Genomic DNA, 14,792 nt, shown 5'->3' with positions numbered 1-14,792 from the left:
AGACATAGAACCAGTTCTATGTATATTTTCTGTTTGCTGCTTTTCATAGCAACCGGTTCTACAGAAGTGGACAGAACCGGTAGAATCCCACCCCTGCCCTTAGTCCTTTATTTGACTGAATATGAATTCATTTTTTAAAGTGAATATTGAAAACACAGTTACCTTTAACAATTCTGTCAAGTTGTTCTGATGGGCCACCATATATAAAGCTCCAATGAGCTTTGTTTTGATGGATTCTAAGTGTGAAGTCCTGTTTTAAATCAACACTTAAACCAATGAATCTTTGAATGCTACAACCTAACAATATTTTCTTCTAGTCTTAAACTGATTAGTTACCAAGAACTATGCAGTGGCCTCCAAATTAAAATTAAAAACATCTTCACCGGTATAGGAACCACATGAAATCCCATCATTTCAATTCTTGTGGCATTTCAAGATCATATAACCCTTTTAAAATGCTGATTTACCAGCTGGCTATATTGCTCATACACTGTGGTTTTACATTACTTATATTCTTGTAGATTCCATGGCTTTGACTACTGTCAAGAGCCAACTTGAAATTGCTGATAGCAAGTGACAAACGATAGGTAAATAAAACCAGCAGGGCTTCTGTCCGAGTGAACACAGTGAAAGTGTGCTGAAAAACAAGCAAGCACAGAGGCTCTCAACGTATTTGCAAAGGCATCGCCTGGGTTGGCTCATATTAATTTCCCTTGCACACACAACTATTAAAATGGATTTGTTTGGTTTGGTTTGGTTACCTTGGAATCCATTTGCCTCAACGATGCCCCTGCCTCTACCAGCAACTGACAGATGCCACGGTGGCGTTGGTAAGCTGCCTTGTGCAATGCTGTCTCACCCCTGGGTGTTTAATGGGAACAAAAAAACTATTAATATAATGAATTACATTCAAAGGACATAATTTTGAGGGTTGCTGACACAGGCACATTTTCTTAATTTGTCCTCTAGATCTTTGGTAGAGCAGAATATGGTCTTCAGAGTGCTCAAAGCTTTCATTTTAGTTTTGCTTTGCTTTATTGCCATGCTTAAAGCAACGTACTGAATATTAAGTTGTTACCCACACTGAGGTCCAATTTTAAATCACTTACATGATTGGATTTTTCCCCTACACCCCTGCCCATTTGGATAAATTCCCTTGAAGAGTAAATTTCCTTCTCTTTCATTCCCAGAATCTGAACAATAAAATTCTTTGGCTTCAAACAGTGGAGTATGCTTACATGTGTGTGCTTTAAAAACTTTAAAGCAGACATCAATATTTATGTTGTATAATTCCCTAGATTTTGGAACTAGATTTTGGAAATATTATGTCATCTCTGAAGATATATACACTCTAAAACCTGGGTGTTAACATTTAAACAAATATGAAGATGTTTTCTTCCATTTTGGGGGGGGCTTGGGCTTAAAACCAAAGGATTTAGCAGAGATTGCAAATACAAGCTGTGATTCTCACAGGCTGCCTAATGGTGGATCTTTATGTTCTTACTGTAGAAAGAAATTAATTCTATCTAGAAGCTAAAACATGCAGGTATAGATTAATTAGATCCCAACCACATCTAGAACTCTAGATATCTTAAGGATTTTTTTTTCCTTGCAGCACCATTAAATTTTCACTAATCTGCTTATTCTTTTCAAATGCTTTTAGACTAGTATTATGCCAATCTGTTCACTTTCCAACAATTTGCCCAATTTGAAATTATGAATTATTAGTGCAAGATGATAGCTTAGAGCGGTCTATAAAGCTTTGTATAGATTTTTTTGGTTTTTTTACTTAATGGTAGCCCGCAGCTCATATACTGCTTCACTGTAATGTGTAAGCCTTTTCCCTCAGCTTCTTCTAGACAAGCATCACCTGATAGAATCATATTGGTAACTGATCAATAGGGAAGAATCAAATGATCATTCTGAGGCTCAATAAGTTGAATGGAAGGGACCAATCACCCCCCTACAAAGGAGTATGCAAACTTGAAAAAAAAATTAAACTGAAATTTAAATGCAGATGTTTTTTCTCAATATAAGCCAATGTCCTTACTTCTCTCTAAGAATTTTTACAAAATTGCTTTTAATCCCCTAAATGAGATAGGAGGAAGCTCACCTTCTGCATAAAAGGATAAAACGTGGATTTGACCCAGTTTCAGGGGTGGGCTGATACATGTTCACCCGTAGCTAATGTTATGGCAGTTCAGCAAATCGCTAAATCCCACCCCTGGCTGGCCCCACACACCCCACCACGCCCCTCCCCTCCCCTCCCAGGAGTCTCCATGTGGCCCGTTTTGGATACGAGGTAAGTGCAGCACCCACACAGAGGCCTGAGAGAGTGAAAAACGGGCCTCCCAGAGGTTTTGGAAGGCTGGAAATGGGCCTGTTTCTGGCCTCCAGAGTGCTTCTGGAGCCCGGGGGAGGCCGTTTTCTCCCTCCCAGAGGCCTGGGGAAGGCAAAAACAGCTCCCCTGCTGTGGTGCAGGAGGCCAACTAGGCCACACCCACTATGGCCACACCCACCCAGCAACTGGGCAGAGAACAGGTTGCTGAAATTTTTGAAGCCCACCCTTGCCCAGTATTGATTTGAACTTCAGCTTTCATTACTACTTGTCGTGTTGGCTAGAACTGAAAGGTTTTTTTTTTATCTTTCTCTTTTAGATTTGAAGAGGAAAATCAAAACAAAAACCCTAATGTATAGTGAACTTTCATGTATCTAATGATGTCCTCCAAGTAATCACTTTGGATTTGGTAGATAGGACTGTAATACTTGCTGTGGTGGGAAGGGGGAAAGGGGTTCAGAAGACAACTATGGATTTCAGAACTTCATGAGTTTTAAAAGGCATACAACATAGTCTTTAAACTGGAATGGAAAGGCTGAAGTTGTGTAAATCAACACATTAAATTGTTATTTTATGCTTCATCCTACATGACATTGCTTCGGTTTTCTATGCAACTAAAAGTAAACTGGAATGAAAATATGAGAAGAGGAGCTGAGCGAGCAAGACTTACGTTTCGCTATCTGTCATATCCAGTAACTCAGAAGGACCTACAAAAGAAAGTAAAACAGATGATGCTCTTGTTTTCTACTGGATGTTGAATCTGTCCCTCATCCCGCTCCCCCAGAAATTTTCTTCTTGTGTGAAAGACTCTATTGTTTTGTTTTTTTGTATTTAGCTCATCCTCAGAGTACTTTAATGTTTTTTCAGGGATTTTTTTGAGTCTGTCTTATTACTGGAGATGGCTGAGGATGCAATACTTAATGTTTTTCTCTACAAGTTCTGTAATCATTGTTGCTACCCATACTTCCCTTTCTTGAAAAGCCCTCTTGAGATTGAATTGAATTATGGGAGGCAGCAGAATTATGGTGAAATGCTGATATAACGAAACAGGATATTCTCTTACAATAAGCTATACTGCTCATAATAACAGTGATATTTTTCTTCTCCTTTTGGAAGGAAGGGGGAGCAAACAATTTCTCCCAGCTGAATCAATTTAGAAAGTGCATAAGATATTTTTACCCCATCACCCTCTAGATTCAACTTCAGAGACAAAAGGAAGAATTTCATTCCCTTTCTCACCCAGTAAAAATTGTGTCTCAATCTTGCATTGGGCCAGGGTCTCCCAAGGTAGATGGGAGTATCCATTGTTGTTATTGTTATTATTAGTAGCCGTATCTCCAACGATATTATTATTAAAGTAGTATTTATTAAATTATTTCCATATAATAAATCTTTGGGGTTGATGAACAATCTGAAACTTCATACAGGTGTAGGGGATCTTTGCCTTAGACCAGGGGTCTCCAATCTTGACCACTTGAAGACTTGCAGGCTTCAACTCCCAGAATTCTGGGAGTTGAAGTCCACAAGTCTTCAAGTGGCCAAGGTTGGAGACCCCTGCCTTAGACGATTGACAGAGTACAAAGATGAACCGGCCCTTTTCCAACATATCCTTGTAGAAAGAATGTGATATGAGAAGTAATTGTAGAGAAGAAATAACTTATGAGTGAGATAGTGCTTTGCATGCTGCAGTTCTTGGTCCAACATCTCCAGTTGGACAACAAATTAAAAGACTCAGGACAATCTATGGCCTGATTCTAGCTAGAATAGCAATGGGGAAAATATATCTATGTGTTTGCTAAGAGTCAAAACTGACTTAATAGCAATAGCATTTAGACTTACAGTGCTTTACAGCCCTCTCTAAGTGTTGTACAGAATCGGCATCTTGCCCCCAACAATCTGGGTCCTCATTTTATCCACTTCAGAAGGATGGAAGGCTGAGTCAACCAGAAGCCTGGTGAGATTCAAACTGCCAAATTTCAATCAGCTGGCAGTCAGAAGAAGTAGCCTGCAGGACTGCATTCTAACCACTGCCACACCGTGCCTCATATAGTAGTATGTAAGACTGTTTCATATAATCTTGTAGAAATGCAACATATCCTAACCACTGCACCACCTTGGCTCATAATAGCACATAATCGGTCAAAATTGATCAACAATAGCAAAAAAAAATTTTTTTATGTCTTTATACTCCCAGAGTTTGGTAATAAGGAAGCAGCAAATAATTTATAACAACAATATCAGTAAAAACTGTAAATCAACATTCTTTATAACCTCCTGAATGTACTAAAGACTGAACAGGCCCAAACTAAGGGGGTGACCATCTAAAGATTAAGAGAAAATAAGAGGGGAACCAAAAAGAAAATAAAGTAGGGAGGGGTTAATCGTGAACTGCTAGACTTATTCAATGTTATGGGCCTCCAAATAAGCATTCTCCTTCTAATTTTCTGTCCCTCAGAGCTGCTGTTTGCTGCCAGCTAATGATTCCAGATCCCCCTCCGGCATAGAACAATAGCTACACAGATGTGGGAAAGGCTGGCACTGGAAAAGCAAATGCTACTGTCCTTCTGCCACAGCAGGGAGCTGGCTGTCTTAGCAAGGGACAAGTGAGAAAAGAAAAAGAAAGGGGCCTGGTAGAGGGAGAGAGAGAGAGTGCGCCAACTAACCCAAGGCAAGTCCAAAAGGGAAATGCATCAGTGAGATTTCCATCAAGCAAAACAGCAGGGAGGGAAAGTAAAATAAAACAAGAGGGAGGGTGGGAAGGAAGGAAGGAGATGCAAGGAGGCAAAGAAATAAATAAAGGGCTCTGGGAAATCAAGAGGAAATAATGGGGGGCACTCTCACTTGAAAAGAACTCAAACGTGGGTAGTATTGGAGAGGATGCCCCATGGGAACCACAGTCTGCCCTTAATGTCTCTAATCATCCATCTCTTTCCAATTATTAACTCCTTTCTCCTCCCCCTGCCTTCAGTTGCTCAAGCCAACACATAGGCTGGTGGTTTCCCAGGGTGCAAATGAACTTGAGTTTCTATACCGTTGCTTCTACATGTGAGAAAGCTGAGAATGGGGAAAGATGGCAGATAGCTCATCCTTCTCTGAGTTCATAGTAAGAGGACAGAGAAAGCAAACATGTCAAGTCTTTGTGGAATTTTCCAACTAAAGGGCTCCATGACTGCCATTCTCTCCTTCCCAAACAATCCCGCCCTCTGTATTAGATGTCAAACAAAGAGATGTTTACTCTGTTCCTTTTACATGCAACCAATCTATTTTCTTTTGTAACCTTCTTAACACATATGAACATATGTATGATTAATACACAAACAGATGGGTGGGAGAGGACAGGCCTGAAAGAACTCTGAAGTCGACTAGGGCAGCATGATAGCAATAATCATACATATTCCATAAACCATTCAGGAAACACTATGGCTAAATAAACATTTAGTACTATGATCCGTGAGGAAAACATGTAAATAAGTATAGAAGTTAAGATTGAGATTGAGAAAGAGACATACCATCCATAGGGGTGAGAAGAGAGAGAGAAATTTAAATTGAGACTGAAATTCAGGACATGGTTCTAGTCATTATTAAGCACTTGGAAAATCTTCTGGTTGTAACGGTAAAATATCAAATGTAAATTCTATCATCCACCATTTACCACGACTGTTATTCCATTTTCTGTTCCAGATTTTCAAATGAAAGGGAGCATATGTATGCTGGAAAAGGGCCCACTCAGCTTTTTTCAACCACACTGTAAAGATCTCTGTAAAACTATTTCTATACTAGCCATATTAGAAAGGGGCGAAAAAAATCAAACAAAATTTCTTCTTTACTTCCAGCCTCAGGAATCTGATCTATCTGAGAAATGTGAGACAGTCTCCTCTATTTATATATAACTCCTCAGAGAACTAATTCATAAAACAGGCTCAGAGTGAGAAACAAATAAGCAATAGATTTGACAAGATGATTATCCACTCCTTTAAATGCACCCATATAGTAGTAAGTGAAACAGGATGAATAATTCACTCACCGTGTTCTATAATGTATTTTACAATCTCACCATGCCCAGTCTTTGCTGCATGATGAAGCAAGGAACAATGGTCAGGTCCCCGGATTAATAAATTAGCTCCTTTTTTACAGCATTCTACAAACTGGAATAGAGAGGGGGGGGGGAAATGTAATTATTCAAAATCATGATTTCATTTCAGTAATGATCATAAATGAGTAGTGACAGAAGAGAATATTTGTAGCTCAGGGCTGGATCGTGGGGTCCTTGTGTCTCTCTGAGCTTAGCTGCTGCTTCCTTCAGACTTTCATTAGCCAACTAGGTAACATCATCAATGCTGGCCTAAATGAATGTACTCAGCTGCCACCCTATCAAATGCAGCCAAGTACAGATTCCTAGAGAGAGAGAGAAAAGACAAGCTGCTGGTGCAGGATGGAATGAAAGAGCATTTTAAGTTTATTTTTCTTTGGTTGGCCTTTATTGTCTTTTCACTTGCTAAGATCAGTCAAGGTCAAAGGTATAATCCCCTAACCTAACTAGAAATTTCTTCTTTTTTAATCCAAGATCAAAATGCATATTGGTTTACAGTGCATATGGCAGCCTTTTCCAACCTAGTCTTGAGAAGGTGGCCACTCAAGGTGAGAATAGTTAGATGCAACAATCTCAACATTTCTCGAAAGTTGTAGGTTGGGGAAATCTGTGAATGATGGTTTGGATAGATTTTGTAGGGTGATAATCTGTTGATTGAACAGACCATTTACTCAGAGTTATAGATCAGGGCAATGAATGAGAAGGCCTCAGTCAAGCATTAGCAAGACTGTAGAGCTGAGAAAAATAACAACATTCCTAACCTATGCACTGGACAACCTGTCTGAAACAAAAAAAAAAAATGCAAAATTTACATTGGCAAAAAAAGAACATCTGAAATAAGTGTGATCTGCCAGCCAGAAAAACATATCCTGTGAATCGAGCTTCAACTGCTACAAAACGAAGGATAATTATTGGGGGGGTGGGAGTGGAATCATCTCCCTTTTTCACTCTGACATTAGAGGATACAGATTAGACTTAGTATTCCTGGAACCTGTTTAATAACTGAACTGCATTCATAGCAAATACTGAAATTACAATGAAATGCAAAGGGAAGCAGATAATGTACCATTAGTTTGGTCATATATCAAATCATGAGAGAACAGACTGGTGCACTTTGCTTATTCTGGCAGCTACTTGAATCTAACCTAAATTCTTATGCTCATGATGGTCTTTGAAGTTGCAATGTTACTAAAATTCCAAGTTGTTTGTGATTGTTCATTAAGTGTTAGCTTTTTTTTTAAGATTAGAAAGGAATTTCAGAATAAAGAAATGAAATCCTTTCAAACAGAGGTTGGCACTTCAATGGGATTGCACTCCAAAATATAGGTAGGGGCAGCCCAAATAACTGAGCAATGTTAAGAGACATAAAAGAACTAGATTGGATGTTGTTGTTTAGTCACATTGAATGTATTGATATGATTATTCTTGTGTATCTATTGACTAAGCCGCTTGGGTGTAATGGTTAACATACCAAGCTGGAAATCAGTAAACTGAGTTCTTGTCCTGCTTTAGGCATGAAGCCCGCTGGGTGTCTGAACTAGTTATGTACTCTCTATCCTAGGAAGGAGCAACGGCAAACCACTTCCCAAAATAGTTCCAAGAAAAGTACAGGAATTTGTCCAAGAAGTTGCCAGAAAATAAGATTGTCTCAAAAGTTAACAACAACAAATATAATTCTACTTGATCACATAAAACAAAATAGTAAAAAAAAAAAAAAAAGGAAAGACTCTGAAGGTTCAGCCAAGACTTTATTAGACATCATGCAGCCCTGTATAGAATGGCAACGAAGAATGAGAAGAATTACAAAAGTAACAAAACATAAGCCTTATAGGAAATGTATTACTCAATTTAGGATCATACTCATCACAGGACCTTTCATTCCAATCAGGTGCATTAACAGCACACAATGTGTCCTTGCAAAACTGAAGTTAATTTGCATTTGTTAACCATCTTTATCAAAGCCCTGGATGTTTTTAAAGGAGGCTTCCTGTTTGCTGCCAAATGCTTTTCCTAATAGATGTGGTTGTATGTTGCCATGGTGACTGAACTGGGAGAGGTTGGGGACAATTTCTCACTGGCTCAGACAGAAGACTAGAGAGAGTGAGAAAACTGAGGTAACCCTAGTTAGCATCCTCCAGGTTGTTTATTGAATTTATATCTAGCAGTATCTGAAAGTCAAGTTTATCTGGAAAAGGTAGTTGTTTAAGAGGCATAAGGTTAAATCAATTTTACAAAAGTACAACCTGTAATTCTGAGATGCCCTCTTGATGGGGAAAAAATAGGTAGAAGAAAATGTTTCATTCTTCCTGTAGGAAGCAAGCCAAAAAAATCCTAAAATTATTCTAACTCTAGACAGGGGAAACTAAAGCAGAGCAAAGGAACAGAATAAAGAAGGGCATCCTTTGCTTACTATCACTATTCTAAAGCCCACTAGTGGTTGCTGGCTAAAAGACCCAAGGAATCAATGTTTCTGAAGCTATATTCCAAAATTGGATGAGATCCAGGAACAGGATGCTGAATTTCTGTGGGTGAGGGCAGGCTAGATGAGAGAAGTGAAGAGCTGCCAGCAGACAAGGAGAGCATTCCCACCAAGTGTTCCCATAAGGATTTTAGAATTGCAACAAAAGGAAAATAGCACACTTGCTATGGTTTTTAATAACCTGGAATAAAATCCAAAATAAATCAACTATGCTATCCAAAATGTACAATATTATGAATTCTAAGAAAACTGGAATTGATTCCAATGTAGGGGGAAATGGGAATATGGAGGTATCCTGAATATCACCATATGGTGCACAAAAACAAACTGTTAGTAACTCAACACATACACAAAGAGATATACAGCATGATAACTTCTTTTACTTACTCTTAGAAAATCACCAGCTATTACTGACTGTAAAAGTGCTGCAAAGACATAAGGAGATATTATTAATAATCATGTTTATTTCTGACAAAAGAGGCATGTATTCCCTTGATTATGTTAACTGAATATATTCTGCAGGCTGATATCCTAGAGACATGATCTTCCAAGGATTTTTTAGCAGTGCATTCTGAGGCTTATATTAGTTTGTGTTTAAATTAACTGATTTGTTTGATTTGAGTTCAGCAGCACTCTTTGTAAGGCAATACAGGTGGTCTTCAACTTATGACCACCATTGAGCCAAAAATTTCAGTTGTTAAGTGAGATATTTGTTAAGTGAATCACTGCAGTTGATAAATTAGAACACCGTTGTTCAGTGAATCTGGCTTCCCATTGACTTTGCTTGTCAGAAGGCCGCAAAAGGGGATTACGTGACATAAACATGAACCAGTTGCCAAACGTCTGAATTTTGATCTTGTGACCATGGGGATGCTGCAAAGGTCGTAAGTGTGAAAAATGCTCATAAGTCACATGTTTCAGAACAGTTGTAACTTTGAACAGTCACTAAGTGGACTGTTGCAAGTCAAGAACTACTTTTAGGCTCCTGAACATAAGCTGAGCATAGAAAGAATACTTTATAAGTAAAAGTAATTATCAATAATATAGTTACCCTGGATGCAGAGTATGGGGCTCAGCTATCAGTGAGTGGTAATAGACATTCACTGTATTTGAAATAAAAGCTAGATTTAAAAAAAATATATATAGGAAGATAATAAGATCTCACCTCTCTCCCCCTCTCCCTCTCCCTCTTCCCCCCTCTCTTTCTCATAATTTCTTTTTTTACCATTTGCCCTAGTATTCAAAAAGGGTTAATAGGTGCATTAATTTTGTACACGTGTAAATAACTACACCAATAGAGACATCTGTAGAAAGCTGAAACAGACATTGCAATAACAATAGAATTGTATTGTTGGAAGTAGCCATTTAGACTATCAGATCTAACTTTCACTTAGTGGAGGTTTCCAATTTAGGATTTCTGCCAGAAAGCTGTCCAGCTAGCACTCATCTAAGAACTATATTGTTAAACTATTCTCATTAACAGATTTGTTTTTCTAATATTCAGTGCATTCTGCCTTCCTAACAATGTATTATTCTTATACTCTGGAACAGTGAAGGATAGGTGTTAATATTCTGACATTTTTGAGTACTTGTGCTATCATATCATCTCCAATCTTCCACTCTAAAGACTAAACATGTCTAGTGTCTTTAATTGCTTTTCATAAGATGTTATTTCTAGTTCCCTGATCATCATTATTGGCCTTCTTTGAACCTATTCCAGTTTCTCAATTAATTCAATAAGCAGATTGTAAACCTTGCAGTCTGGGAATTCACTCAAAATGTACAAAGAATCTGGCTGCAATTCTTTGTTATTTCTTCTTAGCAGAAAATGTCAAGTAGATTAAAATTGTGCCAAAGTCTATCCTTCAATTTATCCCAAAATTTTTTTAGAAGAGATGTCTCTTTTCCTAACCTCAGTGTCAGAGAGAATTATTCAATCTTTTTAGCATTTATTTTCTGTTTTTTTCCTAGTGTCTTATTGCCAAAACTACTATTGTGTACTTTTGTTTCATTTTCCCTATTATTCTGCAAACTTCCCAACTACCTTGCTAAAAAACAATTATGAACATCCTCATGATGTCCTTCTTTATGACTAAATGAAGGCTGAAATGTTGGAGAAATAAGTTATTCACTTATGCACTATTAACCACTTCATCAAATAATAATAGTATATGTAGTATACATAGTATATATATACCATAAGAATTTTACTGAAGTATTTTTCTACTTTGAGCAATCATTAAAACATGTTCTTCATTAAATTATAATAGTAGGAAATGCAGAGAAAAATCCATTATTATAACAGATTAATTAGAAGAGTAAAACCAGAGATAAGAATTCAGTGCTAAAAATCTACACACTCTCATCTATAAATTCTACACACATTCCTTTTTTTAAAACAAACTTTACTGATTATACAACTAAAATGTCAAGCAAACATACACAACACACAGAAAGAAAAAGAAAAAGAAAAAACAATTTTAAAAAAACCCTAGCAATTCTATTATCGACAGTCTATGGTTCCTTGTTTGTTATCAATATTGGTGACATATTTACAAATACATCTTATTGTGAGTATATGATTACTATCTCTTTTACATTTTATGTTGTTTACTAATATATTTTCTATTTTTGTTCTATCCAGTCATACCAGCATTCCCAGCTTCCACAGTATAATATTCTGATGTTTCTTTTTCCTTAAGTGCTAAGGTTAACTTATCTATCTCTGCATAGGCTGTTATTTTCTGAATGACCATTTCTTCTGTTGGAATATCTGCTTGTTTCCAACACTGTGCAAAGGTTTTTCTGGCTGCAATATAAATGTGCGGTATTATATATTTGACTTTTTTAGAAATTTGTCTATTAAATATTCCCAGTAAGAAGAATTCTGGTTTTAATTCAATTTGATCCGCTTTTATTTCCTCTAACCATTTTTTTATTCTGGGCCAGTATCTTTGGGCTTCAGTGCAAGACTACCACATGTGAAAGAATGTTCCGTGTTTCTTTTTACATTTCCAGAAATTCAGATTCATGTTAGGAGACATTTTCGCTATTCTCAAGGGCGAGGGATGCCATCTATAAAACATTTTATAGGCATTTTCTTTATATGTTGCTGATTTTGTAATTTTATTATTCCTTGTCCAGACCTTTTCCCATTCTATGTGATGGTACGTCCTATGTTTCTATTCCAAGCTATCATGTTGCCTTTAACTACTTCCTCTTCTAATTCTATCTCTAATAAATAACTATAAAATTTAGTTTAAAATTTTTTATCTGGGCCTAATAGGATTTTATCTAATTGTTGTAGCTTAGCATAAATTCCATCCAATTTTTTTCTTGTCCTGGCTAGTTTGAATCTGCAGGTAAGCCCACCGGTCTACTTGTAGCCCTTGTTCTTGGAGATCTTGCCATGATTTTAAAGTTCCTTGCGCATCAAGAAGGTCTTTGTATTTTATCATTTTATTAAGATCTAGATTATTTGGATGTATCATTGCCTCCATCGTTGAGATCCAGATGGGGATTTTTAAATATTTTTATTTTATTCCAATTAGCCAATAAGGAATCTCTAATTATATGTCTGTGGAAATAATTCTGTTTAATTTTTCCAGTGTCCCATAAAAATGTGTGCCACCCCCTCTGTAAATCACGGCCTTCTAGAAATAATTTTTTTTTTTATTCAACAAGTTAACCTACTCTTTCAACCAAAGTAAGGAGGCTGCATTATTGTATAATTCCCAATTTGGGAGTGCCATACCTCCCCTGCTCTTCATATCTTTCATTGCCTTTAGGTTTATCCTTGGTTTTTCCCTTGCCAAATAAATTTGGTGATTATCTTGTTCAGTTCCATGAAGTAATTTTTATGTATTTTTATTGGTATTGTTTGGAATAAGTAAATAAATTTGGGCAGAATGTTCATTTTTATAGTGGCAATCCTCCCTAATAAGGAGATTTGTAATTTAACCCATGTCTCTAAATCTTTTTTGACTTGTTGTAATAATTTATTATAATTATTTTCCATTAGGGTTTTGCTTTGAGCCATCAACCAAATTCCTAAGTATTTAACTTTTTTTACTATTTATAATCCCATTATCCTTTCCAATTCTAATTTTTGTTTTTCTGTTAAATTTTTAGTTATTAATTTCATTTTTCCATATATATTTTAAGTCCTGCAACTTTCCCAAATTGATCTAATTCTTTCAAGAGTTCTTGACCTGTTTCAATTGGTTCCTCTATGAAAAAAGCCATATCATCCGCAAATGACTGGAGTTTATATTCTTCTTTCGTAATTTTTAGTCCTTTTATTCCTGGGTTCTGTCTAATTCGTGTAAGCAATGTTTCCAAAGATAATATGAAGAGCAGAGGAGATAGTGGACATCCCTGCCTAACTCCTTTCTCTATTTTTATTGCGCGTGTGTACTCTCCATTAATTATAATATTTGCCTTTTGTGAATCATAAATTGTAGTCACAATGTTTTCACATTTAGTGCCTAAATTCATATTGTAAATCTGTTGGATTAGGAATTGCCAATTTAGATTACCAAAGGCCTTCTGTGCATCCAAGAATACAAGGGCTATTTGTTTTTCCAGATGGGCTTCGTAATATTCCAAAACATTTAGTATTATTCTTAAATTATTCCTGATTTGTCTATTGGGAAGAAAACCGTTTTGATCTTTATGTATATATTCATTCAATATTTTTAATCTATTTGCTATCATTGTGGTAAATATTTTATAATCAGTATTTAACAGTGAAATTGGTCTATAATTTTTATAAGTCATAAGTCTGAATCTTCTTTCGGAATCAACAATATCAGTGTCTCCTTCCATGAATCCAGCAATTCTTGCTGCAAGTAGGACCTCATTATATACTTCCACAATGAGAGGTCCTATTGGTTCTCCTATTTTCTTATACAGTTCCCCTGGTATCCCATCAGGTCCTGGGGTTTTATTGTTCTTTTGGTTTTCTATTGCTATTTTTAACTCAGGCCACGTAATGTCTCTAGTTAACATTTCCTTCATCTCCTCCTTGATTATTTTATCTTTAGTAATACCCAAATAGTTTCTTATCATGTCCTCATTTACCTCTTTCTTTTTATAAAGATCTTCAAAGAATTTACATGCAATTTCTTTTTTCTGTTCTATTCCTTGTTGGACATCCCCATTTTCATCTATTAATTGGTAGATCAATCTTTTTTGTTTTCCTTTTTTAAATTTGTAGGCCAACCACCTTCCTGGTTTATTGGCCTGTTCAAAGAATATCTGTCTAGCTGTATTCAACTTTAAAACCATTCCTCCTTGTTCGACTGAGTTTAATTAATGTTTAGTAATTATCATCTGTTTTTTCAATTTACAATCTTTTGGGGTGTTCTGTAGTTGAATTTCTAATTTTTTTATTCTTTGTTCCAATTTATTTTGTTGGGCATATTTTTCTTTATTTCTTTTAGCAGTGTATGATATTGTTGTGCCTCTTATTAATGCCTTCATTGTATCCCAAATATTCTGTTTCGTAGTTGCCTCATTGTTATTTTCTTTTAAGAAATAATCTAATTCTTCCTTAAGTCTATTCATAAATTCTTTCTCTTTAATTAGCTGTGTATTTAGGGTCCACCTTTTCCTTGGTTTCTTCCTACCTTTCCACACTATCTGAATTGGATAGTGATCTGCCCATTTGTTTGGTAAAATTTCAATCTCTTTTAATTCATTTACTAATTCACCATTCATCCACACCATGTCAATTCATGTCCATGATTGGTGAGGATTAGAGTAAAATGTAAATTGCTTTTTCTCAGCATTTAATTTCCTCCACATGTCTATCAAATTTAATTCAATCATCATTTCCTCACATGTTTTCGGTAGTTCTCTTTTTTCTTCTTTTTCCTCCCACT

General features: G+C 36.3%; 1 protein-coding gene across 3 annotated transcripts in view; it reads right to left on the bottom strand.

Annotated features, from left to right (window-relative positions):
* DGKI (diacylglycerol kinase iota) overlaps positions 1-14,792 on the bottom strand; it is a 276,299-nt gene that overhangs the window by 1,038 nt on the left and 260,469 nt on the right. For all 3 annotated transcript variants that reach the window (XM_087934980.1, XM_087934981.1, XM_026698300.2), the window contains 4 exons: positions 9,295-9,332; positions 6,363-6,483; positions 3,009-3,045; positions 762-861 (listed from right to left, as the gene is read on the bottom strand). In XM_087934980.1, the coding sequence (XP_087791106.1) occupies positions 762-861; positions 3,009-3,045; positions 6,363-6,483; positions 9,295-9,332 (296 nt within the window). The remainder of the gene's footprint in view (positions 1-761; positions 862-3,008; positions 3,046-6,362; positions 6,484-9,294; positions 9,333-14,792) is intronic.

This window comes from Pseudonaja textilis, chromosome 5, assembly GCF_049901715.1.
Source record: "Pseudonaja textilis isolate UNSWEBS1 chromosome 5, rPseTex1.2, whole genome shotgun sequence".
Classification (NCBI taxonomy): domain Eukaryota; kingdom Metazoa; phylum Chordata; class Lepidosauria; order Squamata; family Elapidae; genus Pseudonaja; species Pseudonaja textilis.
Note: the sequence above shows the minus strand (reverse complement) of the source record. Positions and strands in the feature narration are given on the sequence as shown.